At 35.7% G+C, this 25,363-nt stretch overlaps 7 protein-coding genes across 12 annotated transcripts; 4 read left to right on the top strand and 3 right to left on the bottom strand.

The window, feature by feature from the left end:
* The first annotated feature begins 32 nt into the window (after positions 1–32).
* LOC114520293 (sphingomyelin phosphodiesterase-like) lies at positions 33–4,000 on the top strand. The gene is made up of 13 exons (XM_028540528.1): positions 33–694; positions 1,100–1,214; positions 1,348–1,445; positions 1,539–1,607; positions 1,681–1,781; positions 1,893–2,003; positions 2,078–2,158; positions 2,245–2,332; positions 2,500–2,678; positions 2,755–2,851; positions 2,943–3,029; positions 3,174–3,268; positions 3,443–4,000. Exons 1-13 carry the CDS (start codon positions 158–160, stop codon positions 3,588–3,590), a joined length of 1,806 nt encoding a protein of 601 aa, XP_028396329.1. The 5' UTR covers positions 33–157; the 3' UTR covers positions 3,591–4,000.
* Positions 4,001–4,099: 99 nt separating this feature from the next.
* Positions 4,100–7,576, bottom strand: LOC114520300 (glycogenin-1-like). 2 transcript variants are annotated; one of them, XM_028540539.1, is made up of 16 exons: positions 7,358–7,576; positions 6,700–6,898; positions 6,549–6,602; positions 6,405–6,449; positions 6,264–6,331; positions 5,980–6,040; positions 5,784–5,865; positions 5,622–5,677; positions 5,503–5,550; positions 5,352–5,399; positions 5,226–5,269; positions 5,100–5,142; positions 4,799–4,865; positions 4,655–4,717; positions 4,453–4,552; positions 4,100–4,256 (listed from the first exon to the last, which is right to left on the bottom strand). In XM_028540539.1, exons 1-16 carry the CDS (start codon positions 7,399–7,401, stop codon positions 4,169–4,171), a joined length of 1,110 nt encoding a protein of 369 aa, XP_028396340.1. In that variant the 5' UTR covers positions 7,402–7,576; the 3' UTR covers positions 4,100–4,168. The 2 variants fall into 2 exon arrangements, with proteins under 2 accessions (XP_028396340.1, XP_028396339.1); XM_028540538.1 differs by having other exon boundaries at positions 4,453–4,547; positions 4,635–4,717.
* On the top strand, positions 6,942–10,953 carry LOC114520299 (galactinol synthase 1-like). Of its 2 annotated transcripts, none has more exons than XM_028540536.1 (17): positions 6,942–7,333; positions 7,724–7,839; positions 7,926–8,124; positions 8,222–8,275; positions 8,524–8,568; positions 8,650–8,717; positions 8,817–8,877; positions 8,980–9,061; positions 9,129–9,184; positions 9,304–9,351; positions 9,419–9,466; positions 9,592–9,635; positions 9,754–9,796; positions 9,880–9,946; positions 10,231–10,293; positions 10,376–10,475; positions 10,565–10,953. In XM_028540536.1, the coding sequence occupies exons 2-17, from the start codon at positions 7,799–7,801 to the stop codon at positions 10,677–10,679; spliced, it is 1,134 nt and encodes a 377-aa protein (XP_028396337.1). In that variant the 5' UTR covers positions 6,942–7,333; positions 7,724–7,798; the 3' UTR covers positions 10,680–10,953. The 2 variants fall into 2 exon arrangements, with proteins under 2 accessions (XP_028396337.1, XP_028396338.1); XM_028540537.1 differs by having other exon boundaries at positions 6,942–7,271.
* LOC114520304 lies at positions 10,951–15,820 on the bottom strand. Of its 2 annotated transcripts, none has more exons than XM_028540546.1 (8): positions 15,701–15,820; positions 12,746–12,874; positions 12,253–12,282; positions 12,100–12,183; positions 11,929–12,029; positions 11,547–11,817; positions 11,282–11,448; positions 10,951–11,089 (listed from the first exon to the last, which is right to left on the bottom strand). In XM_028540546.1, exons 1-8 carry the CDS (start codon positions 15,723–15,725, stop codon positions 10,976–10,978), a joined length of 921 nt encoding a protein of 306 aa, XP_028396347.1. In that variant the 5' UTR covers positions 15,726–15,820; the 3' UTR covers positions 10,951–10,975. The 2 variants fall into 2 exon arrangements, with proteins under 2 accessions (XP_028396347.1, XP_028396348.1); XM_028540547.1 differs by lacking the exon at positions 15,701–15,820 and adding an exon at positions 13,542–13,567.
* Positions 14,535–18,708, top strand: LOC114520297. 2 transcript variants are annotated; one of them, XM_028540534.1, is made up of 8 exons: positions 14,535–14,672; positions 14,759–14,841; positions 16,466–17,219; positions 17,329–17,385; positions 17,467–17,634; positions 17,738–17,872; positions 17,937–18,223; positions 18,339–18,708. In XM_028540534.1, the coding sequence occupies exons 3-8, from the start codon at positions 16,682–16,684 to the stop codon at positions 18,525–18,527; spliced, it is 1,374 nt and encodes a 457-aa protein (XP_028396335.1). In that variant the 5' UTR covers positions 14,535–14,672; positions 14,759–14,841; positions 16,466–16,681; the 3' UTR covers positions 18,528–18,708. The 2 variants fall into 2 exon arrangements, with proteins under 2 accessions (XP_028396335.1, XP_028396336.1); XM_028540535.1 differs by having other exon boundaries at positions 14,535–14,638.
* Positions 18,693–20,086, bottom strand: LOC114520301 (beta-1,3-galactosyltransferase 1-like). The gene has a single exon (XM_028540541.1). The coding sequence runs from the start codon at positions 19,853–19,855 to the stop codon at positions 18,758–18,760; it is 1,098 nt and encodes a 365-aa protein (XP_028396342.1). The 5' UTR covers positions 19,856–20,086; the 3' UTR covers positions 18,693–18,757.
* Positions 20,087–20,263: 177 nt separating this feature from the next.
* LOC114520290 (pre-mRNA-processing factor 39-like) lies at positions 20,264–25,262 on the top strand. Of its 2 annotated transcripts, none has more exons than XM_028540525.1 (13): positions 20,264–20,346; positions 20,471–20,823; positions 21,137–21,262; positions 21,352–21,467; positions 21,568–21,735; positions 22,079–22,215; positions 22,571–22,629; positions 22,922–23,327; positions 23,648–23,856; positions 23,978–24,037; positions 24,147–24,409; positions 24,553–24,721; positions 24,919–25,262. In XM_028540525.1, exons 1-13 carry the CDS (start codon positions 20,289–20,291, stop codon positions 24,970–24,972), a joined length of 2,178 nt encoding a protein of 725 aa, XP_028396326.1. In that variant the 5' UTR covers positions 20,264–20,288; the 3' UTR covers positions 24,973–25,262. The 2 variants fall into 2 exon arrangements, with proteins under 2 accessions (XP_028396326.1, XP_028396325.1); XM_028540524.1 differs by having other exon boundaries at positions 22,568–22,629; positions 24,919–25,261.
* The last annotated feature ends 101 nt before the right edge of the window (positions 25,263–25,363 follow it).

Below are 25,363 nucleotides of genomic sequence, written 5' to 3' on the forward strand. Positions count from 1 at the left end.
TCGCCTGTTCGCAGGCTAGATTTACAAATACATAATTTCGCATTTCGTAGTAGAAGCCGGTTTATATTTGACACAAGAAATTCTATACGATGTTGTGTAAAATAAAATAAACCTGCATTTTTACAATAAATTGTGGATAAAAATATCAAGCGTTAACATGAGGAATCGAGGAGTCATATTTGGTTGTCTTGTACTAATGTACAATTTTTCATTGGCAGTTTTTTCACCTTTAGAAAGGAGTGACAACTCAGCTTCGGCTGAATATGGTGGAGTTACAACTGAACAGCTTCTAGCTTATTCCAATCAAGACAACAATTACAACCTTTTATCCAACGACATTCATTCAATTTTCTCACCTTCTTTGAATGGTCTCGAATGTGATGCTTGTAAATTTATGACAGGGCTAGTACAATCTCTATTTCGTCTAAATCAGACGCATGAATTCATTGAAAAAGCTGCTGCGTTTTGGTGCGTCAAATTAAAAATTGAAGACACGCGTGTTTGTACTGGTATCATTCCTGAGTTTCAAAATGAAGTCTTATCTGTTTTTGATGATGTTGGTTTGTCTCCGAAGGAAGTTTGTGGATATATTCTTGGCCCTACTTGTGCTCAAGTGAGGAGTTTATATCCAGACTGGAATATTAGTTTAACCACTGTTCCTAAACCTCCAGTTCATCCGACACCATTGCCTAAAGTGAGTAAATCTTATTTTTTTAAAACTCTTTTCTAATTAAGAGTATTGCAGTAATAGTGTTCTGACTAAATTGAAAAGTTTGCAATGTTTGGGCATGGTTTAATAGCACTAATTGAAAAAAAAAGTTCAATTTCATTTCCATAATGTTTTGGTGTCACAAGACTTAGGTAATTAAATAATATTGCCTTACAAAGTAAAGGTCAAACAACATTATGTTGACCTTCACTGACTTTTGTTGTGACGTATAGGCAAGACACACTCTATTGTAACATATACGCAAGATGGTACCCACTCTATTGTGCAATAACAAACTATTGTATAACTACTACTTTCACTGGACCACCATCAGATTCCAGTTTGATCAAATAATGGTTAAAAAAACAACATTTAACATTTACATTTTAGACTGGTTCCCCAACATTTAAAATACTTCATTTATCTGATGTTCATATTGACCATCAGTATGCAGAGAACACAAGCACAGATTGTGGAGAGCCACTGTGTTGCAGAAAATATAATGGTAAGATGTTTGAGAGTGTTAGATTTTTCATTTATGGTGGATCCCAGGAAGCTAGGACACAATCATTTTCATTTGATGCACGATGATTAATATTTGACAATGTTTTTCCTAATTTTGATTGAATGAATTTCAGGTAAAGGCAAAGCTGGTTATTGGGGATCGTATCAGTGCGATATTCCAATGAGAACATTTGAAGCTACACTTAAACATATCAACAAAATTCATCAGCATGTAAGAAAACAACCATATGTTTATTTAGATCCGCGAAAGGGGTGTTGGTTTTCCACTGTTGGTTGAAAAATTACAATTCACATACATTTTCAGATTGATTTTGTTTATTGGACTGGGGATGTACCTTCCCACAATGTCTGGAACCAGTCAAGGGCTGATCAGGTAATATTCACAAACCAATTGTTCTAGTTTGGCATTAAATTGTATTTGTAACCATTTTGAAACTGTTTTGAAGATCCAAGCAATGGAGTCTGCAGTTAAGATGTTCATAAAATATTTCCCAGACATACCAGTTTATCCAGCTATGGGTAACCATGAGAGCACTCCTGTTAACAGGTTGGTTGAGAAGATAAAGATTTATATACAACTACATGGAATTTTATTATAATTACAATTGGTCTGCTGAAATAATTCCTAATTATTTAAACTACATACACATTTATTTAGTTTCCCACCACCTTATGTAAAGGGTCACAGTTCAAATAAATGGTTATTGGATAGTTTTGCCGATTTCTGGTCATTTTGGTTGCCTCAGGAAACAAAAGCTACAATAAAAAGGTATCATATTGAGATTTTGTAATGTTCAGATAACTAATGTTCTTTGAAAAACATCAGTTTTTTCTTCCTTTCAGGGGAGGATATTACACTGTCTTGCATTCAAAGGGTTTTAGAATTATTTCATTAAATGATAATTACTGCAACAATGAAAACTGGTAAGATATTTGTTGTATCAAGTTGCTTGATAAAGGAGAGGGAGGAAAGTTCATTTGTAATAACTCTGGGAATATTTTTTTTTGAGGTGGTTATTGATCAACAATACAGATCCAGCTGGTGAGCTTCAATGGCTGATCAAAGTATTGCAAGCTGCTGAGGACAATAAGGAAAAGGTGATTATTTCAGTTTTTCATATTTCCAGTTGTATTTCAAGATCGGAAGAGATTGTCCTTATTGAACCTCTAGGAAGAACAGTTTAGAACTGAGAGAGCTATCCAGTTATCATCCTGTATTAACACTAAATCAATAAGAGATGATGTCCCCTTCTATCTTCCTCCAGGTTCATATCATAGGTCACATGCCTGTGGGTCGTTCAACCTGCCTGAAGCACTGGAGTTGGAACTACTACAAAATTATTGATCGTTACGAGAGCATCATAATGGGACAGTTCTTTGGACATACACATCAAGATCATTTTGAATTATATTATGATCTGAATAATATAACCCGAGCTACAAAGTAGGCACATTTATTTCTCTGCTAAATCTTCTAGCTCTTTCTAAGTAGTATTAATTTTATTTCATATATATTGTAGTATTGCCTATATTGGCCCAAGTTTAACCACATATCAAAATCTGAACCCAGGATATCGTACATACACAGCAGATGGGAGCTACAATGAATCTACCTATGTAAGTACGCACAAATGTTGAAAAAAGCAAAGTGGTTGAGCCGTGGCTTTATTTGTGGACATTTACTTAACCAAGCAAAAATTTTTTTCAGGCCATCTTAGATCACTCAACTTACTATCTTGATCTTGTTAGTACTACAAAAGATAACATGGTGTGGAAATTTGAATATAGTGCTAAGGTAACCTAGTCTTAAGTGGTATTTTGGCAGCTCATGCAAATCAAGAGACTTATTCTCTTTCCCTCTCACTTCAGTGATCTCCTTTAGTTTATGATATTGTCAGTTCCGTTATGTTCTTCAATTTATTTTGTTTGTTTTTTACAGGAAGCCTACAGCATGAGCTCTCTACAGCCCGCTGCATGGGATGATTTTGTCACTCGTTTGGGACAGAACTACACCCTCTTCCAGACCTATTACAAGTAAGTACATAGCAAACATTAATACCAAGTGATGGTTTGAACTATCAAGAATTCTGAATTTTGTCAGTGGGGGGGGGGGGGAGTAAAGCTATTATATAAGTTTTATATGACCACCATCATCTGAGATAAAGACTATATTAGATCAGGTTATAATACATACTTATTCTTCCTCAGATACAAATGGAAATGCTCCCCCTATGGTGCAACATGCAAAACTAGAGCTTGCATTGTGGGTGAGATGTGTGACCTGCGATCAGGTAGATCACATGATGATGACACCTTCTGTAGGAATGTCACCAGGCCTGAGTATAACATGTGCTGACAGATTATCACCATTAGGATCACACATTGGGTACAAACAAATTCTTATGATGGATGATCTTGGGTGATGAAATATTGGGAATTGAACAGAACGTTATATATAACCTTATCATCATGCATACGAATTGTATATTATAATATTTCTATAAAGTTTCAGATTTATAAAATCAGAAGTGCTTTAAAGAATGGAAAGACAGACGTTTGAGAAACACAGTGGTCACAAGTCAAGGATGTGACACAATTAAACTGGTCTTAACAACCCCCCTCCCCCTTAATTTACTCGATCTTTTAGATAAAAACCTGCTCTAAATGGTGCAGCAAGACATTTGTGTTTTATGTTCAGAGTATTTGACGAATATTTGATGTCTAAAAAAACGTCAAGCTATGTGCTGAGAGTTATGTTGCATCATACAAAATATCATACAGTGTTTTTGTGTAAATATGACGTTCCAGGTGAAGAAAAAGTCAGTTAAAGTTGGTGATGGACATCTATACAATAACTCGCTTGAGGCGGTAGACATAATTTACATTAGCGCGGTTTGGAAAAGTGATTTGAATGTATGTAAATGTGTGCAGATGTTATCTTGAAGTCCACCATTGATGGAGATTATATTGATCCAACGCATTGTAGAATAATTGCCACCATAGGAAGTTCATATCCTTTCGTCTGCGTAAATTAAATTAACAATTATTACTGCATCTATAATGTCTATAACTCTGTCAGTTCTAAACTGTTCTTCCTAGAGGTCCAGTAAGGATCATCTCAGTGTTACTACAGCAGGAAACCTAAACTAGATCTAATGGTCAACTCACGAAGCTGGAGTGCAAAAAAGATCAGCTCATGGATAAACTGGGAGACTTACTCGACGGCAGGACCAGGAAAATCAAAAGCTTCTTTCTTGGTGGGTGGTATCTTCATATCCCAAGGTTTAGGAGTTACACCATAACCAGCAAAATGGTAGGCTATGAAAATAAATATTACATTTAAACATCGTTATTTTAATGTAGCTATCTTCATTGATCCATACAATTTGTTTCTTCAGCATATATTCAGCTTGCAACTACCTTTCATTGGATAAAATAATTTTCTACGAACATTATATGAGTACGGCAGAGGATTCCAGCGATCTGACGGTGAAGAAAAAAGGTGTTAATCAGGTATGAAAATCATTTCAACTGTTTGATCAATGGACACGCATGAATATTTACCAGAAAAAGCGAAGTAGTACCACATAACCACTTGATCACTAACACATCCCATAATTCCGTTTAATTCCTGGAAATATTGCGAGGGATTTAAAATGTCGTTTTAAGATAAAAGTGTTATGAAAAGCTATACTCCGCGGCAAAATACAAGCGTTGAAACGACGTAATTCGCCGCACATTGGCGACCAGTAAACTATCAAAGATTTTACTAATGACAGTTTAGAGTTTAGACTGGGTCTACGGTTCAGTGTTTACTACGTATTTTGAGGGTAAATAAAGTTGATCAAGGTGACAGAGACATCACCTTCCATTTGTCCATAAGTCCAGAATGCGTCTTCGCTGATGGTCTGTAAAAAGAGCAAAGTTCTCTGTGGTCTCACACTACAGACATTGTCATTGTGTATATATTGAAAATGATTATCAAAGCTACCTAAAGACGGCAAGTCCTGCGTTGAAACAAGGTTGAACCACACTCTAAAGTTGTGTTATAATATAATTGTTAGTGTTGAGCTTAGCAGCAAGGAACTTCGACGTGAAAATGGTTGTACAGTCTTACCGGTCTTGCGCAGTAAACTGCTGATAGGTCACCCGGTAAATCAAATATCTGCCGAAAATAGTAGACAGAATCATTTTGAAGAAGAGTGGTTATAAGGGTTAAGTTACAATTAATCAAATCACTACCAGTGTCAGTGGTGACAAGCTTGTACCTCGTCAATATTGGTAAGAAGCATGTAATCTATATCCACGTATGCAATCTAGGTAAAAGAAATATATTATTATTCACACAGGCCACAACGAGAATGGTGATAAGATAACCACAACGTACCTTCTCAAATTGTAATAAATTCCAAGCGTGAAATCTTGTATGAGTGCCTGGAATGCCTTGACATGAGAAATTAAATAAACCATGTTCATTTGAGAGTCCTCTTTTTGTGAAAATGTCTTGTTTTATATTTGTAGATGATGATCGTGCACACATGGTACCCACCTGTGTTTGTTGGAGGAAGATGCAATGATTTCTCCAACCAGTTGCAATCAAGAGACTCCACATCAAACATCTGGTAACCAGCCTGGTTGGTGGTAATTACAAAATTATTTTACACTGTATAGCTAAATCTGTGTGACCATCATGATTATACATTATTAGCACAGCTTAGGTAGAAGTTACCAGCTACTTTCCATACCTTTGCTAGTACACTTCTTGTCAGATTGCTGACATTTGGTGTCACCATTGCACCGATATTTCTACAGTTGGAGATTGAAATTAGTAGCATGAACTTACAGACATTTTTTTAGATTTAATGGGCATTGAAAAAGTGTCTTTACAAACATGCAGTTAGGCATTTGTACTTTACTTAGATGCACATAATGTACATGTGAACACCATATAATACCATCCGCGTACTGGCTATATAGTATACAATTACACAACAAAATTTATTGATTGTGGTGGTACTCTTGTACATACGTGTAACAAGATATTTTTTGAATTGATTGAGCGACAGCTACTGCCCCAGGAAGGACATTGTCTGAAGACTACAAGAAGAGACAAAAAGAAATAGTCTGACCATGCAAAAAAAATCTCAAGAAAAAGTTTTTTAAATCTCACCAAGGAAACAAGCCATAAATACTTCTTTTTTGACAGTTTTTTTTCCTAAAAGTTGAAAGCAAGTGTAGTATACAAAATAGGGAATTCAGCTGATGTATATATTACCTACAGCCAAATGTGCTGCATTTAAGATATATATCTGACCTTACAAATTTGTTGCATGAATCTTTTCTGCATTTGATGATAGCCCCAAACCAACTGGAAATTGGAATAAAAATGAGAAAATAACAGTTTATAAAAATATAAATGAAAGTTTTGGCACCAAGGGGAGGTGAGGTCAGGGAATATAAATTACCTCTGCTTCTTGTCGGATAACATCTTGCTGGCGATCCATGTCGGTATTCACCATAGTTATTATAATTTGGAAATATGATAGAGAATATGAAAAAAGGTTAGGTACTAAGATCCTGAAGAGGAGCAAAAACAGCACTAATAATGACAAAAATTTCACCAAGTTATGTTGTCGTATGTACACCATTATTGACTGGAAACTTCTGGAATAAAAATAGAGAAGTTTTATGCATTCTTGTGTGTTTTTGAGGCTTATAGACAGAGGACTTGAATACATATTATTGGTCTTATATTCTGTAATTATATAATAGTTATTGACTTACTGCCCTTATTGGTGTGACCAGCAAGTTGGCCACGCCTAAACAAACTGCTCTACTAAAATTTCTAATTTCTGATCCATTCAAAATTTACAATAAAATGTCTAAAACTGTAGTAGCTTGTTTAATAAGCTATTAATTTGGCACTAGAGTATAAAACATGCCACTTATTGCAATTAAAAGGACTCTCTTTTTTACGTTATTGTGGGCGGAAGTGCTGAAATGAAGGTCTAAAACCAGTGTACCAGAATTGGTATAGGTAAGCTAAATGATGTGATACAACGATTTTTTGGAAATATGGTTGATAAATCATGAACAATCGTAGGTATTCGGCATTAAACATACCTCGGTCGTAATAATTTAGGCAATATTGGCCTCCCCGAATCCATGAATGAGCAATTGACCGATTTAATACATAAGTCTATACGAATCGATGTTTACGGGTAATATCATTCGTTGCGTGTGTTTACAACAACAATATCATTTCCAATTCAGGGCCATGTATACCTTGTTTCAATTTGTTTGTGTTTAATGCTACGTTCGTGCATATTTAAGCAAGAATATATTTAAATATATTTGAGACAAACGACATTATAATACTGCAAAAGAGGTTGACGGCGGAGATTACTACTGTTAAATTTTAATGACACGAGTGGAAACACATCTGGTCCTTTTCATGAAAGTTTTGACGAGAAATAGTTTGATTTACAGAAATTAAAGAATATTTTCAAGAATGTGAGCTGTTGTGTTGATAATTCCTGGGTTATTCTTTGTGTATTTACCACTATGCCTTCAAGGACGATTTCTTACATTGCTTTACATGCAAGGTATACTTTGCGAACGAAATATTGCAGTACTGTATATCAAAAACTTGTCTTTCTTTTTGTAAACCTGTGTTTTATTCTTCTTTCAGGAGTTTTCCATCAATTTTGGTCTACATTCGTCGTCACAAGTTGATCAAATTCTTCGCAGGATTTCTATTGTGCTTGCTGTTTTTTCGTCTTACTAAACCGAATTACTTCTCTTATGGAATATCCTATGCAAAAATCATTTATGATCTGGTTAATACTGACATGCAACGACAGAATGATGTCTTAAGACAGGATGCTCAGGTCTTTGTAATGTCCTATCAGTCAACTTATTAAATGCTGGTGTTTTGGCAGCATTGACAATAAATTATTATTCCAATATTAAATTGTTTCTCTACAGTTAGTGTGGGATTTACATCATTTTCAAAAAGAATTCATGCCTGAATGGTGCAAGGTCAGGATTACCACAGTAGGGTATTAAAAACAGTAGAGAATTTCACCATAGTGGTTTATCAATCCATAGACAATCCAAAAGACAACTCCAAAGGACTGTCTTTTGGATTGTCTATGATCAAACCATGTATGCTTAACACTAAAATAATCCAATGAAACACATATTCGGTGTCCGGCTAGACATGAAGAATATGATAAAAGCTTTGGTTTTAGCTAGAGCAGGTAATGTAACCATGTATTGCTTTGTAGAATAAAGTGAAGAAAAAAAGAAAACTTGCTTGGTTTGTGTCAATGGTAAGATTTTCTTTCCTACTCATTCACCAACATTCATTTTATTTTTCAATTCCAAAAAATATTCCAACATTTTTTCTTTAGTCTGGAAACAGCGTTGTTCCAGGTGCAGTCGCTGTTGGTCACATTATCAAGAAGTTTTCATGTTATCCGTAAGAATATCATATAAACCTTGTTTTACCTTTTTATATACAATTTTAGATGTTTTTCACCCAAGTTTTCATTAATATCTTAGTATATCTTGAATATAGAAATCTTCTTGCTCTTGTGACAGACACTGTGAGTAAAGAATCTAGATCTGCATTGGAGGCTGTAAGTTTTGCCAGGTCATAGCATTATATCCTGTTTATTATTTAAGTTTATTTTTCTTATTTTTTAACTAACATATAAATTTTGATATTGTTTTGTCGAAAGACTGGCTTTAGTGTTCACGTTGTTGAGAGTCTTGATTGCAACTGGATGGATAAAAAACTTGGATATGAGATAACTAATAAAGGTTTGAGATCTTTGAATATTTTAAATGTATTATTTACAGTAATGCCTGAATGTTTTGAAATTTCTAGGGATCCCAGGTACTCATACAAGATTTAACATTTGGCGATACACACAGTTTGATTCGGTATGTCTTTATCTTTATTGAGCTGTTTCAAATATCCTACGTCTGTTAAGATTACATTAGAATCATATGAGCTCTTCTTTGTGCAAAAGATTTGAGTGAAATCCTTGTTTTCTTAATAGATAGTCTATGTTGATACAGATTTCTTTCCATTGGTCAATATGGATGAGGTAAGACCACTTATTTTTCCAATTGAAGAAAACAACTCTGTGCTCAGCAACCTTTTTGTTCTTTCAGCTTTTTGATTTACCAAAAGAGTTCTCTGCTGTGTACTGTGGTCGTCCTGTAAGTCACATTAGCTAGAATCATTCTAATCTGACCTCATGCTGAACCTATGAAAATTTAACTATGAGTTGCAATTGTACCTGCCTCTTTTCGGCTCCAGTGTTTAAATATTTGTCCCATTTCAGGGTGTGTTAGATCCATGTTTTAATGCTGGTCTAGCAGTTTTCAAGTTAGTGCTTTTGACTTTACTGAAGTTCTAAGTTGAAGAATCAGCTGAAGATGTTTTAATCATGTAGTATAAATAACATTATGATAACAGACCTTTGCTATTTTACAATTTTTTCTAGACCCCATTTGGATACATATCAAGGCTTGATGGAAAAATGGGAGGTTAGTCCGAGATGAGGTTACCATGTAGGTACCAAGTTGAAAAACTAATTTTATTGAATGTTTAAATATGGTTTATCTTCCAGGAGTTGTCTCGTGTTATTGGCTGTCCTAATGATCAAATAGTACTGTGGCATTACTTTGCATTTAATGGTGAGTCTGCAGCCCATATCTTGCTATACTCCCGGGAAATAATGGCTGGGAAAATCTGCACCTGTTTATGAACAATCAAGACAAAATGTCAATAAAAGAAATGAGAGATATCATCTGGTCACAATCACAACCTCTTTCCCAACTCTCGTCATTTGCGCACCGTCTCTCCCCCCCCCTATCAATGTATACACACCATAAGCAAACATCGCCCAACCTTTCCCTGGGGGTCGTACACACGGCAAACAAGTGTTATTGACGTACTAGCAAAAGCTCTCCTTTTCCAGGCCGATGGAATCCTTTGCCTTACTCCTACAATGTGAGAAGGAAAATCTACTATCCAATGAAAGGTTTTATATCTTCTTGGCCTGAAAATATTCAATTTTTGTCTCGTTATCTCATCCTTTCGTTGCATGTTTTGTCAAATTTCAGCCTATCATTTCGCTGGGTACGGCATAATACCCAAACCTTGGGAACTAAAGAAGCCACCATCAAGACAAGAAGCCAACTCATTTCCTGGACCTGTTGTCAAGTAAGTATCTTCTGTCTGACTTTCCGTATCTCCTTAAATTACGTGAAAGAGATCCAGAGAAAAGGATTCAGCCTTCATTTCAATTTCAGACAACAGGAAACGAACATTCTTTGGTGGAAGTTATTCTACGAGGCCTTGGATGCATATAATCTTCACGACTGGTGGAAGACAACAGAATTTTATACGCCAATCACAGGAAGGTAGATCATTATAGAAAAAAAAATAGAAATTTCATCAATTCGGTGAAATTTTGAGCAGCTCCGGAGTACCGGGAGTAGTTTCTTCAGATGCATCAAGAACCTGTCTGCACCAGGTCAGAATGCCATGATTACAGATAGAAATTGAACGATGAAATCAAGCATAATGCAGCCGAACAATAATCGTCTATATCACACAGTAAGGACATTGAAAATTTAATCTATTTTACCATTTATTAATTCACCAACTGACATGACTGAGATTACAGTTTATATAATTACGCATTGCCCGTTAAATTGCATTTAAAGTCTTTTAACACACGTCAACTTCGCTGGGTCAGTGAGATAAACATGTTGAGTTGAGATATGATTGTCCATCAAGCATCGTGGAATATCGGTCAGCTTTTTAAAGAAAAACTAGAAAGAAAAAACAAGATTACAAGTAGAAGGGGTTCGCTTATTATAGGCTACAGTTTATCGACTTGAATTTGTTTTTTTGCGTATTTTGTGCTGCTTGTTCTAGATTTATTCAGTGGATGCATGGTTATATTTACAAGCAACGTCAACAAAACAGGAATAAACTACGTTATCGTATTATCATTTACTCACCCCGAAATATTTTTGTGGTGGATGTTCCCACATTGTACTGTTAATTTTTATGGGTACCGCCCATCCAAAGGACTTCAACTTCTCGCTTGCGTCATCAAACAACAGAAATATTGGAAAGATTTCTTCACATTTCAAGTTCTGGGAAATATTGAACCAATAGTGCATTCCTAGAAAAAAGTTGACCCATTCATAAAAATTCGTCCAGACGGATAATCCATCTCTAGTATAAATCGGGCAAATACTATGATCTGCCTCTTCAACACACCCATATTCTTAAAACATCTTCCTTTCACCCAGGCCGTATTTTTCAGACCACTAGTTGGAATCTTAATCATTTTCTTTCCTTCTTTTGTTAACCAGCTTTTGGTTTGAATGTACAGCTCATGACCAAAAGTTGGTTTTGCCTCACAAGAGTTGATTTTGTTACAAATTGTTGCTGGGTTTCGAAAGTAAGCTGTCGCTATCGCCTCGTCCTTGTTCACTCTTATCCAAGGCGATGAGCTGGATTGACCAGGGTAGATTTTCGTTGGTGTTATCTAGGAAAGTTCAGAAGCACGTCATTCGAAGAACAAGCAAAAAGCAGTGATAATACCCAAGCTGTATTCTATGTCAGTCTCATACAAGTGTACGTAAATAATCATGCATACTGTCGTTTGTATTCCAGCTATAGTCCCATCAATTCCAAAGATCAAACGTGTCGACGTGTCGTTGTCTTTTAGATAGCGATTTCCAACATAATCATTTTGTTCTGAAATAAAACGAAATTTGAGACCTTTTGTAGCTCGTTTCAATTGTGGAATACTGCAAGTCAGTCTCACCATCGCAACAACCATCCTTTATCCATCCAGCTGCTTCTGCATCAAGCTCATTCAAAGGCATTTTCGAGAATTTTGGAAATCCCACTAGACAAGATAAGCTGTTTAAAGAGAAATTCGATTTTGCCGATCTAAACTCAATTTTGATTGACTTACCAAGTAATCTGTCCCATTTCTGGTCGTTGGCTGGTGTAAATAAAAATGTTTTGGAATATTAAATGATTGTAATACGCACTGGTAATACCTACTGCACTGTCAGAAGTGATTAGCATTTTTTGCACAGAAAGTCGAGAAGACTGGAACTGGCATTTACTGCGCCTGCTCAGCAATTTGGAATTGTTCCAATATGGTGAACCTTTTTATGAGTTGTTTAAAATAAGCAATATTTTAGTTTGTTTTTAGACCAAATATTCTGCACAAAATTCCAGGTAATTTTATAATAATTATTATTTTATTCCAATTAAAAACTTCGAAAGCTTTTATTGTGTATAATATTATAAAATGTCTTCTTTTTTAGTTGATAATTTCACGATGGTTGGGAAATCTGATCCAGGATATTTAGTAAGTTATATAAAAGAAGTAAATAAAAATAGGGAACCGATATGAGTTTGGCATGAATCGTTTAGCAGGAGAAAGCAAAGAGTTATACCTTCTGATTTAACTGTTCCTAAGCACAGAAACCAGATCCACGCTAAAAGCACTTGCAGCATCTTGTTTTTAATACGAACTCTACAAACGCCTTGTGCTCTTCTAAAGATCTTGACCCTACTGCCGCTTGCTAACAATCAAACACAATATATTAATAATTTTTCATGGGAATATCACAGCTGCGTATCAAAACTAACTAGTATTTCATTACTTTTCGCGTTATTATATTAGTATTTATATGACGATATGTTCTGTTGCCACGGAGCTAAATCCCGCTTAAAAAAAGAATGCGATATCGATTTCTACATATCGAATTCTACTCATCAAAGTTGGAGGTTTACATAAAACAGGGTGAGATAGATGCAGACGTAACGTTTTTCACGATGGTATATCAAGTGCAGCTCTCTATATATATTTTTATCATTGATCCACAGTGCTTAGAATAAATACAAAATATTGAAATTTTCATCAGCGATTTATTAAATTTATTGCAGGCAAACTCACTACTGTAGGTTTTAAATGAAATGTGTATATAAGTTATTAAATGGGGAGTAAACTGTTTATGTTTTTTGACGTCAACATTTCATACCCCGGGGGGGGGAGGAAGTTCGCTTGACGACGTGCATAACGTCATGTGTGTAGGATTTCATGGGGAGAAACAAAAGCTTTTTTTAAACATTTTTGCAATATCATAGCGCAACAAAGCTGGAAGGAAATGCCAAGTATTTTATTAATCCGCGTGATGCACTCTTACGTAATACTTTCTGGTATTCACATAAACTCTTTGTGAACATCACCTTGTTCTATAGTTACCATATCAAGGGATCAGACACAGGGCAGAGGTCAAAGGCCTGCTGAAACTTTCTCAATCGCGTGATTATCCGAACCAATAAAATGACTATATTGCGGGTTGCTAGGATACATAACATAGCGTGTGCAGCGCAATATCCGCTGGACAAGTGGTTAAGACTTTGCATCTTTCTCACTTCAGTAACTTTGGGTATTCAAATAATTAATAATCTTTGTATTCTTTCACTAAGGCGTCTTATTAACGTAGTGTGTGAATGACAATCTAATTTTGTAATTGTAAGGATTTAATCGTTGAACACCAAGTGTCTTCAATAATTAACATGCTTTGATTGAAGCAAATACTTTTCGAAGTGAGCAAATGAAAAAACAAGGTTTAATGGTTTGTCGTATCATCACTATTATGAAAGCTTTTTTCCTATTTGGTGCAAAATTTGATCATTGGGCAGCGTTAATTTGATAATAAATTGAGGAAATTGGGGATAGCACAATACTCCGTCGTGAATTAGATGCAAGTTTGTCTCTGGTAAATGCGATGGTCCACTGTAGGTATTCTAGCTGTTGTGATTTGTGTCTGAACTACTTCAAAACTACCTATATCTCAAACGTGGTGGTCCAGTATATAGGTAGTATTCAACAATCAATAAGGTGTCGTTTGTGTCTGAAATCTGAATTGCCTGAGAAAGATATCTCAAGCGTGTTTTCACAATATAAGCTGCGTGCACTCGAACTATCTCAGAAGATTCACAAAATATTTTTTCGACCTTTTCAGACCAATGAAATCTGTACTCGTCTTCATAAATTCAGACTTCATTTTTTCGTCTCGTGCAGAGAGGAAGTTTTGACAAAACGTTCATCAGATAAAATCTCAAAACATTCCAATGTCTTGCAATATGGAAATTTTGGGCGCAATATCAGAAGCAATTGCATTCCTATTTTGCATAACCATGTGATGAGGCCTCGTTTGCATATTCAAACTATCGCGACAACACGTAAATCGCGATCATCATAAAAACATGATGACTATACGATGCGGAAAAAACAAAATAGATGTGTCTGGAAAATTATAAATACTGCAGGCCTCGTGGTTAGCGGCGCTTTGATGATTAAGGAAAATTGAAGTTAGACATATCGACTATTGAAACAATATTTGCCAGCAATATACCTGCTGCACGTTGCTCACTGAGTTATCTTTTATTTCATAAAGATCATCACCAGCGGTAATAAGTGACAAGACACAGTCAAGTGCCGTGAATTACTAGCAAACTCAGCGAATCCACCCGAGAGTTGGTAAGTCTTCAAATTCTTTTGTATATGAACTGTCTGATTTCACTAGTTAGTCTAGTGGTTGAATAGGCTAGCCAAGACAACGGCAGGACTTACACTGCATGAATGAATTGGATAATAAACAATATGTTTATAATACTTTAAAGTGTAAAGCAGTCTTAACAATTAATGCCTGTACACGTATTCCCCCACTTTAAAACGACCTGATAACTTGTTTTTTATAAACTCTTAAACTTTCATTTCGTGTTTGCATGCGTTTTGAACGATAGCTTAGTACGTTTGTGTAAATAACGTTTTGTTGTTGAAGATGCATATATAGCCGGCTTTCATCTATAGTAAGGTGATGTAATAATGTGTGGACTTTGACTTAAAGTGCACTTCAATATTTATATGGATATGATTTTATCTATGAATTTTGTGTGGCTATAAAACGGTGTACATGCACGAACAATTTACATGTAAACCTTGCAATATCGCGTTTGTGCTTTCGTGTTGGCGAGCATTGAGCTTTATCGCTGTGTATCTATGGACAAAAGTGAACAATACACCATAATTTTTATATTGCGACATTTAATTTCGGCGAGTTCTATCGTCTTGATCAGTGAATTCCAGTTACTTTCAGTTTGTCTTACGAGGAATAAAAGGTAAAAAATATGTCATTATTTATTTTTGGAAACCGTTTGCTTAATCACGAGTGACACAAGATTTAATGAAAGTTATTCAGCGTCACTCTCAACCTGAATATCGCGAGGAATATTTGGCCTTTCTCACCGTAGCCTCGAGAAAATATCAGGTTTTTAAACAATGATTTGTTTAATAATTACTTAATCGATAATGTTGTAATTATCTGAATACTATATACCCTGCCAGTATCGTAGGTCTTTCATTCAATTGAAGTAATGATATGCCAAGAGCAGTCGTTGTAGTCAGCTTTGTAATCCAAGCAATTTTTGCGAGTCATTTACGGTTTGCAAAAGATAATGAGCCTCGTGAACAAATAATATAGATAAAGGAACTGGTCATGCACGTCTTAAAAAAAGTCTGTTAATTGTAAATGTATTCGATCCTGAACTTGTTTTAGAGATAGTGTCCAACCCATACAGCAATAGATACATTATAACATGTTGAACCTGTTGGATTAAATATGTGTGCAAGTCTAGCTTTAGTTACTCCCCTGTGTGAGAAACAAATGTTGATTAAATCTAACCTAGCTCTCCTGTTGATGTTTTCAACTGCAGGAGAACATTAAACATTGCCTAAAAATGTGAGGTTGTTCTGTATCAAAGCCAATACGAATGTTTGAATTTTTAATAGCGTTGAATTTCTATTATATATTCAGTTCTTAAAAACCAGTTGAAAACCGCTCAATTCTTCGTTTGTGTATAACTGGTATTCTCTGCATTATCATGTGAAACAAACCGATGAACAATATATTAGAAAGTTTAATCTCAGAGACTGAATTCTGACTGACAAGATATCTCTTATCATAAGACACAAACTCGCTCGTATGTGAATTATATAGTTAGGCTGTAATTAAGAATGTTTTAGTACACAATTACAATGTAGTAATTTTGCGTGATTGTTAGGTATGCATGGTATGTATATAACACATTGTTCCATATTTCAGATAGGGTGAGCGAGTGACTGGTGATCGTGAACAGACATCTCAGCTGATGCATCAACTTTATGGAACAATCTTTGCCTTTCTTAGAAGTCATCGTCCATAACAAGTGTCTAAAAGCTCGCAGGAAATCTCAGAGAATTGTGCCTGTATCGACGGTTAACCGAAGTCACATATCCTTAATTATCCTACGGTTCCCCTAGACAGTCCAACGTATCCCAAATGAAGAACCGTAAACGTATATACGTAATATGTATGATTGCGATCATATTATTCTTACTGCGATCTTTCCCGAAGATGGACATTTCCACGTGGAGTTTGCTATTAATGAACGATGACGAGGCTGATTTCCTAAGAACATGGGCCAGGATACAACGAACTCAACTAGACGTCACTGAACTCCTCGGGTCGTGCACGGAATGCGTGGAACAGAAATGTAGAAATATAAATCCTCATGAAAAAACTGATGTGAAGACCAGCTATATCTCCAAACAAGTAATTCAACCCAGTGGAGACTTTAGTCGTGTGTATATTAAAACAAAAAATGCGAATGGTTCTTATCGTGTTTCTGGTGGCGATGGTTGGCAGGTTTATTTCAAAGGACCATCATATCTTACTTCTTCAGTATTTGATCTTGGGAACGGTACTTACGAAGTAGTTTTTCTGCCTGTTGTTCCCGGAGAATATAAACTTTATGCATATCTTATTTATACTGCTTGTTCTGGCGTCAGAAGACCACCTGAGGCACAGACAAGTTTAGGTAAGATTATGATAAGCAAGCCATAACACACTCTCGCGTTACACCCAAATAAATTCTCCTAATTCTTCTGCCAATATCTTCGTTAAATCTCTAAATATTTTTACCCCAGGCAAGATGAAATATCATGTAGAAATTCCTGATGGAAGAGGAGACACTCTCCTTCACCGTAAGTATTATTATACAAGAAACACAATGACCCATTTCCTATGAGAAAAAGTGTTTGACCTCGTTTTTCAACTGTTTTTAGGACTTCAATATCACATGAAGTTTCGTGATTGTTACGGAACGAGCTCGTTGTTTCAGTATCAGCGCTGTTACGGTTGTTGTCGCGGTTGCCGTTTCGTTTGGAACGGTTTGGGCACCTGGGAAAATGTCAGAGGCTCCTTCAAATGGAGGCCTTACATCAAAATTGATGGTAAGACCAACCGTAACTCGTTTTTACCAGTTCTGAATGATTGAAAATTGTTTCTTTATCATCAGAGTTCATCAGTAAACGTCTTTTCAAAAATGATTTTTAGACAGGCCAAAAAAGGTGAAATATCGTAAACGTGCAATACGAAAGAATGGAACTCTTTGGTTCTTTGGTGATCCGCAGGCGAGGATTTACAACGCTGTCAGTCTTGGTCCGCTTTGTTCAAACATTTTCAAAAATTGTGAGTAAAAATTACAAAGAGCTATTCTCCATTCCTCTAGTTAATCCTTATTCCGACATTTTAGGTGAAAACGCGAGTTTATTTTATCCCAGTGAAGATTTGACGAAATTAAGCAGCAGTCGCATCACAGATCTCGTCCTAAACAGTCTGAGAACTTTACTCAACTATTCATTATGGCAGCCACAGAATGCATTGATATTAAATGCAGGTTTTATAAAGCACTTACCATATCATAGCTACACAAGGCTGATAAGTCAAATATCACACTTACTACAGGATACTTTCAACAATACATCCCACGCACAAGTTATTTGGAGTACTTTGATGCCACCAGCAACCTGTTGCAGCCTGGTAAGTTTAGGTTGTTGTTACTTGCAATTATAGCCTTGTGTGATTTGTTTTAATGATAGGCTGTTGAGGGCAGTAACTGACAATCATATGAAGAATTTTATTCTCCATTTTCTAGGGTTACCGTATTTACAATGCATTTACAAATAAAAAGTTGTGTAAAGCCAATGTGCCAATATTGGACCTATTTTCTTTAATGGACAGTCAATCTCATTCTTTGAACAAAGACAAATTGAGAACAAACTCAACTTTGGAATCTGTAGAGAGATTATTGGTTGATTATTTTGAGCTGACAGCTGATAAATAGCTTAGTAGATTGAGTTTTGTATGTTTGTAAATAATTGTAAATAAAAGTTATATAGTAGTTTTATATTTTTGCAGTAACGTTGAGGTAAGAAAGATCCCAATTTTGGTTTGTGGAAGAACCATTTAAAAATAAAAAATGTTGATGCAACTTTGTCAGAAAAATAAATGTTTATATTTTTTCAAATAACACATGTTAAACTAGCAACAATTACAAGGGACACAATGCTAATGTTATATTAATTTATGTCTGTTTGTGTATAACACTAGCAGTAAAAATATCACAAGTCCTACTGTTGCTAGAATAGGGTGAGACACATGAATGCACATCCATTTTGACGAGTTCTGTAATGACGTCACTTCTTGATGAACAAAATATATATCATCTGGACTCATATTATCTGCCATTCCAATAATATTGCTATAAGTACATCTATCAAAAAGCTCTACTAATTCTGGCAAAAAGCCCCATTGTATAAAACCATTTAAGTAAACTGGCCTCACTCCCACATAGGATGCCAAAACACCAACATATGCGTCGTCCACTGTTATCATCTTAACACGACTAACTATCTTCAGCATCTCTTGCACAACGTCACTTGATAGGACATACAATGCTCCTTTAGGATACCAGGGATAGCTTTGCTGGGGTAGGTCGCTCCATCTGACAAAATGTCTGTGTGATGGATCTCTTATGATTTTAGCCCTATACAACACTCCAGCATACAAAGGTTCATTAGGATGTAGTCGTCCATTAATCCAGGTAATTAATAAAGGAATATTAACATAAACATCATCATCTGTCTTTAATAAATACTTGTAATTTATCTTTGATGTCCATTTAAATGCCATCATTAATTTTTGTGTTATATTTCTATAGGTATCTGGAAAATCTCCTATAATAATATCCCCATATTGTTTTGCTTCCATCAGTCGTTTTTCATCAGTCAACCGCTTGTTTGTCTTTCCAAGAAAGAATGCAATTTTCCATTTCTTATGTCCTATTATAGGCTTTCCCCAAGTCTTTCTAATTGCCATTCGTTTTTGAAAGTGAGACTCGCTTCCTGCGGCTGAATTGATTAGAACTAAGATAAAGAGATTGTCTTCACTTACAACAGGCTCGATGAGGGATGGTATGAAATGTTCCTGACCACTTATAACAGGCATATTTGACATGTCCTTCCTGACTGGTTGGGGTTGCATTGTCGGTACGTAAAAGTCAATTATATACGAATACAACCAATTTGCAAAGTATAACAGTAAACACAGTAATAACAGAACAAAAACCCGTCGATATGAGCGAGTGGATACTCGAACGAGTTTATAGATCATTGTGAAACTCTTGTTAGCCTTGTTGATAAAATTGACACTAGTTCTTTTTATACCAAATTGACAATTGACATAATCCAGGTTGTCCTCGGTTAAATTTGATTTTGTTGAATGGTTGTTTTCTTGTAGAACGACGACTTGGTATGATTTGAAAAGGATTTACGATGACATAGTAGCAAAACACTAGCATTTATCAAAATTACGAGTTTTTAAGCTTGTTTATTAGCGGCCATATTGGATTTTATCTGATATATAAATCATTAATGGACCGATTGTTCCGATTATCCTAGTGATTATCCCAGTGATTATCCCAGTGATTATCCCAGTGATTATCCCATTTCACTGGATTATCCTTGGTTTTGCGGGTTAGAGAAAAAGTGACGTCATGTCAATTTGAACGATTGAATGATGGTCATGAGTGGTAGTAAAAAGAAATATGGAGGGAACGATTGAGATGGAAAATATTGTTGAAAGTAATCCTAGTGATCCTCCATGTAAGTGGACTGGAATTATATTTTAACTTTAGATTACATTATACTACGCAAAATCCGATGTATATAAGTTGGTTTTGAAAATATAGGTTGCCCTTCAAGTGTATTTTTTTCATTTTAAAATAAGGTGTAATGTCGGCTTCTGAAGGCGAAGTTCAGTCAGGTAAAGAAAGCTTAGAAAATGGCGCAAGTTCAGAGACTGTGGTCTCAAATGAAGCTGAGAATGATGAAAAGATGGAAACAAACGAGCCGCAGGCAGAAACAGTCCAGGAAAGTGTAAATACACAAGAAAATATTGAAAATAGCAACGCACAACAAACAACAGCGTCTAGTGATCAGCCGAAACCTGGTGAAATAACGCCTTCAGAAGAACAGAATACTGCTGTTAATGAACAGGAATTAAAATATTGGAATGCAGTTAACGAAAATCCGCAAGACTTTACAAGTTGGACGTATTTACTTCAATATGTTGAGCAAGAGGTTAGCAAATTCTTTGCGAAATTAGAAGCATGAGGTCATTGAAGTGTGGTGGGGCCCCTCCCCCCTGGATTTTCCAATCTAAAATTCCGATGTGAATGCTTTTCTTAGATTACTACAAGGAGATAACGTTTTTTTTATCCCTTGTGTTTTGCGTATCATCTAATGTGTGTGCTTTAACAGGAATTTGATGTGGGAAAGACTTCTCAACTGAGCTTCAAGTAAAAAATTGGTTGGATATTAACTCCAAATTTGACCTGAAATTATGCTATTCTGACTTTGAAAGACGTTTTAGTATGGTATTCGCTTTTTATAGAATAAAATCGACTCTGCAAGGAAGGCATTTGAATCGTTCTTAAGTCGCTATCCATTTTGTTATGGTTATTGGAAAAAATTTGCCGATATGGAGAAAAAAAATGGTGACTTGGATCGTGCACAACAGGTAATAGACCTTGACATATCAAGTATTTCTATAAAAATGCTGCTTTTTATCTGGAAGACAGTATGAAGAAAATCTTTAATAATTTTCAGGTTTTTGAGAAAGGCGTGGAGGCTATAGCCCTTAGTGTTGATCTCTGGGTACATTATCTCAACTTTACATCTCAAACTACCAAAGGACTTTCTAATAATGCTACAGCTATGAGAAGGTATGCTTTCTTTTCTTTCAGTGACATTTCTTCTGTTACAATGATTAAAGATGATAAGGAAATAAAAATGGCTTAATGTGAATTTTTTTTTATATTTTAGTTTGTTTGAAAGAGCAATTACTGCTGCAGGTGAAGACTTCAGATCAGATAAACTTTGGGATGCTTACATTGAATGGGAAAAAGCTCAAAAACAGCTTCAAAAAGTGACAGCCTTGTACGATCGTGTTCTGAATGTGCCAACACAGAATTATAGCAAGCATTGGAAAAAGTGAGTCGAGGACTCAAGTGAAGCCCATCTCAATAGCAATCTTCGCTTTCATTCAAGTATTTGAGATTTTAAAAAGTTTAAACAATAATTTAAACATTTGTTATAAAACCTATTATAGTTGACTTCCATGGGTTGGTTATTGACTCTGTGTCATACCATATTTTATGATGGCAGGAAAACTCGGTCCTGTCTTGGTTAAATCAAGACCTATACATGTGAGCATTTTGTCAGGGTGTAGGTATATGATGATGTTTCAAACCTGCTCTTTCATCCATAAACATTTACCAATATTTCTATGAAATAACCATCACATGTTTGCCTAAAAAAGCTGGTGGTTTTGCAGATTTCAGGATCATATCAACATGAATCCATTGGAAGAGGTGCTGACTGGAGAAGAGTTACTAAAATTGAAGGCTGAAGCTGGAGCTGCCCCTCCTGGTTTTACAGTTGACAGTGACCCAGCTGTTGGTGCTGCACCAGGTGAGTTTAAAAACATGGTTGCATGTAATTTTTGTGAAGTGAATTAGAGATTATTGAGGTTTTCTTGCGTATTCTGATTTGTATTATAACAGCACATCCGTTGGTTCATAAATACCTCTACAAGGTCAATCATATCGTGAATGCTTTGCCGGCAACCTTAAGCTAGTAGATATGCCTTATAAAATCTGTGGTTATTCTACTCGTTCCCTGTTGCCAAAATCAATGCTTGTAAAAAACGTTTTGTTGTCTTTTGCAACACCAATACCTTGTTTACACAGCAACATATTCATCCTTTCACAAAGACGTAATTTGTTTGCTGTTAACAGTTGATAAGTGTAAATTATTTTTCCAGAAGAAGAAAAGAAAGTGGAAAGTGCAGACACTACAGAAGATACTAAGGGAGAAGATGGGAAGGTAGGTTACTAGTAAAGTTATATTTGTGTTTCATTCATGAGACATTATGTTCAGACTATGGCAGCCTTAAAGCTAGTAGATATGACTTGTTAATGTTTGTCTGCTCGTTCCCTGTTGCCAAAATTAATGCTTCTTAGACTTTCATATGTTATTGTGTTTTTCCACATGACAATAATACCAGTCTTTGCAGCTATATTCTGTCTTCTTAATATCATTGGAGTAGAGATATCAATTCCTTTATTTTTGTGCATTGTAGCCAAGTATGTCAAGTATTTTATTTGTGATTTCCTAGCCTGAGGACCCAGAAGCAAATGCTATTCGTAAGAAAGTTATTGCACAGCGTAAAGTTATATACGATGCAAATGAAACTGAGGTCTCCAAAAGATGGACATTTGAGGAAGGAATTAAACGGCCATATTTCCATGTCAAACCATTAGAGAAAGTTCAGTTGAAGAACTGGAGAGATTATCTTGATTTTGAAGTTGGTACAGGCAACCACAGACGTGTTGTTATACTGTTTGAACGATGTGTGATAGCATGTGCATTATATGAAGAATTTTGGCAAAGATTTGCTTCATACATGGAAGTACATGATTGTGTTGATGGCTGTAGGGGTGTGTTTGAAAGAGGATGTTATATTCACTTGCAAAACAAGCCAAATCTTCATTTATCATGGGCTGCATTTGAGGAGAAACATGGTAAATAAAAAGGTTTCATGTTTCATTGCACAAGCAATTCAACAATCTAGAGTTAAAACAGGCAACCTTTAGCTAGTAGTTGTGTCTATTCAATGACTTTCTACTCGTTCCCTGTTGCCAAAATCAATGCATTGTGAACAAAGACAATCTTGTTGTTCATTTTGACCTCAAGATTCTAGTTTGCATTGCAACAAATTATTTCTTGTTTTTGTGGATTAATAGATGAGAAATAAACAGATACTAGAAATCCTGTAATCAAAGAATAAAGTGCATTTGATATCACTATTTTTTTACTAAAACACTGTGTTCCTCCATTGAAGGTAATGTGCAAAAGGCAAGAGAGATCTTGGAAAAACTGGATAATGTTCTTCCTGGTTTAGTTCATATTAAACTATGTCGAGCCAACCTAGAGAGACGAAGCAAAGAGATTCCAAATGCCTCAGCAATATATGAACAAGCTATTGCTGAGAGCACAGATATGCAATTGATCTCATTCTTTTCCCTCAAATATGCTAAATTTTTGACCAAGGTACAGCTTCAATTTTCAATGCCACTCAGACTATGAAATGCAGTTAAAATGACATTGAATTGCTAGTGCTTTGCAATGCTGCTTCTACAGATTTTCATGGTCTATATTGGTTCATTTATAGATTGCCCAGAACTTTGATAAGGCAAGAGATGTGTTGAAGACAGCAGTGGATAAAGATAAGGTGGGATCTATGTGGAATGATACACTTAAGCCATTTCCTTGGCCCATCAGCATCAATGGATGTGTAATCACACAAACATGGCTTCCATGATTTTGTTTTTCTGTTACAGGACAATAAGAGACTCTACCTACAGCTGCTTGACTTGGAACTCTCAATGCAAGAAACAAATGAAGAACAAGTGGATAAAGTATTTGAACTAGTTAAGGACAGTTCACTCCCAGAAGATGTAAAAGAGAGTTTTTCTCAAAGACATCTTGAGTTTCTTGAAGATTTCAGCTCAAATATTGTTAGGATCACAAAAGCTCGGGAGATGCATGGCAAGCTGTACAAGACTAAAACAAGCCAAGGGAAAAAAAGAGCAAATGAAGAAGTGTAGGTTTTTTCATGTCATTCTCTCTCCTGACTGTCGTCTTATTTAGAATCTCAATATTAGTTGCAGCATTGCACATTTGATGGCCAGCGGTACCAAATACAGAAACCAATTCAACATGATTCCTTTTGTGCCTTCAATGTAGGGTGGAAAGTGGTAGCAAAATGGCCAAAGCAGATGGGACATCCAATCCAAATCAATTCAATAATGCATATGATGGAACAGCAGATTATACTGCAAATGCTGGTTATCAAACTAATTCATACAACTATAACCAAGCTCAATGGCCTGGCTATAATGCAACACAGCAGCAGGTCAGTATGCACTTGGACAATGCAAAGATCTTCTGTTCATATTACCCAAGAACCAGGAGAGACCCTTTTTATGGCTCTTTAATACTGCAAGAAAAATCAAGTAGCAAATCTCTTTTCAAAGTTACCCTTTCCATGATCCAGACAGTTATCAATCCAATATTGTGATGTGTGTGTAATTTCAACTTGTCTTATTTCAGGGTTACAACTATGGAAATTGGTATCAACAGTATGGACAAACTTATGCACATTGACAATGATTACAAGGGCTGTAAAATACTTGTATATATGAGCAGAAAGTATGCATTAAGCTGTTGCGTGGTAGCTTCCAAGACATGAATTCACATTCTTATTATTCAACCTTCTGTGTGAACTAACCAGGCCATCCCCTATCAAGTGACAATGTTAAGTTGTATCATCAGTGTATTTGTGGAAAATTTCTTTCCACAGGCACAAAGCCAACTGTCTTCATCCCAGCATGGCGTACAGTAGCCTCTATATTGAGGTTTGTTAAAGATTTTAATAAATGATTTAAGACACATTGTTACTATATTTGTTACAACTCCGAGCACTGGCTTCGACGCACGTGGATTAAGTTTGCGCCTGTTCATCGTCGATGAAAACGACACGATGTTCGATTTCTGA

Source organism: Dendronephthya gigantea, unplaced genomic scaffold (genome assembly GCF_004324835.1).
Source record: "Dendronephthya gigantea isolate DGI-Jeju-01 unplaced genomic scaffold, DenGig_1.0 000015F, whole genome shotgun sequence".
Lineage (NCBI taxonomy): Eukaryota > Metazoa > Cnidaria > Anthozoa > Malacalcyonacea > Nephtheidae > Dendronephthya > Dendronephthya gigantea.

Coding starts and splice junctions, on each gene's coding strand:
- LOC114520290 (XM_028540524.1), top strand. CDS start 20,289: ATGGAGGGAACGATTGAGATGGAAAATATTGTTGAAAGTAATCCTAGT. Junction 21,736..22,078: donor TATAGCAAGCATTGGAAAAA/GTGAGTCGAGGA, acceptor GTGGTTTTGCAG/ATTTCAGGATCATATCAACA. Junction 22,630..22,921: donor CTAAGGGAGAAGATGGGAAG/GTAGGTTACTAG, acceptor GTGATTTCCTAG/CCTGAGGACCCAGAAGCAAA.
- LOC114520297 (XM_028540534.1), top strand. CDS start 16,682: ATGAAGAACCGTAAACGTATATACGTAATATGTATGATTGCGATCATA. Junction 17,635..17,737: donor GCCTTACATCAAAATTGATG/GTAAGACCAACC, acceptor AATGATTTTTAG/ACAGGCCAAAAAAGGTGAAA. Junction 18,224..18,338: donor CAGCAACCTGTTGCAGCCTG/GTAAGTTTAGGT, acceptor TCCATTTTCTAG/GGTTACCGTATTTACAATGC.
- LOC114520299 (XM_028540536.1), top strand. CDS start 7,799: ATGCCTTCAAGGACGATTTCTTACATTGCTTTACATGCAAG. Junction 8,718..8,816: donor AAGAAGTTTTCATGTTATCC/GTAAGAATATCA, acceptor TCTTGAATATAG/AAATCTTCTTGCTCTTGTGA. Junction 8,878..8,979: donor CTAGATCTGCATTGGAGGCT/GTAAGTTTTGCC, acceptor TTTTGTCGAAAG/ACTGGCTTTAGTGTTCACGT.
- LOC114520293 (XM_028540528.1), top strand. CDS start 158: ATGAGGAATCGAGGAGTCATATTTGGTTGTCTTGTACTAATGTACAAT. Junction 2,004..2,077: donor ACAAAAGCTACAATAAAAAG/GTATCATATTGA, acceptor TCTTCCTTTCAG/GGGAGGATATTACACTGTCT. Junction 2,333..2,499: donor CTGAGGACAATAAGGAAAAG/GTGATTATTTCA, acceptor ATCTTCCTCCAG/GTTCATATCATAGGTCACAT.
- LOC114520304 (XM_028540546.1), bottom strand. CDS start 15,725: ATGAAAGACCTACGATACTGGCAGG. Junction 12,875..15,700: donor AGACCTACGATACTGGCAGG/GTATATAGTATT, acceptor TTTGATTGTTAG/CAAGCGGCAGTAGGGTCAAG. Junction 12,184..12,252: donor GAAATGGGACAGATTACTTG/GTAAGTCAATCA, acceptor TATCTTGTCTAG/TGGGATTTCCAAAATTCTCG.
- LOC114520300 (XM_028540538.1), bottom strand. CDS start 7,401: ATGGATTCGGGGAGGCCAATATTGCCTAAATTATTACGACCGAG. Junction 5,678..5,783: donor TCTTCCTCCAACAAACACAG/GTGGGTACCATG, acceptor TCTCATGTCAAG/GCATTCCAGGCACTCATACA. Junction 5,270..5,351: donor CAGTTTACTGCGCAAGACCG/GTAAGACTGTAC, acceptor ACACAACTTTAG/AGTGTGGTTCAACCTTGTTT.
- LOC114520301 (XM_028540541.1), bottom strand. CDS start 19,855: ATGATCTATAAACTCGTTCGAGTATCCACTCGCTCATATCGACGGGTT.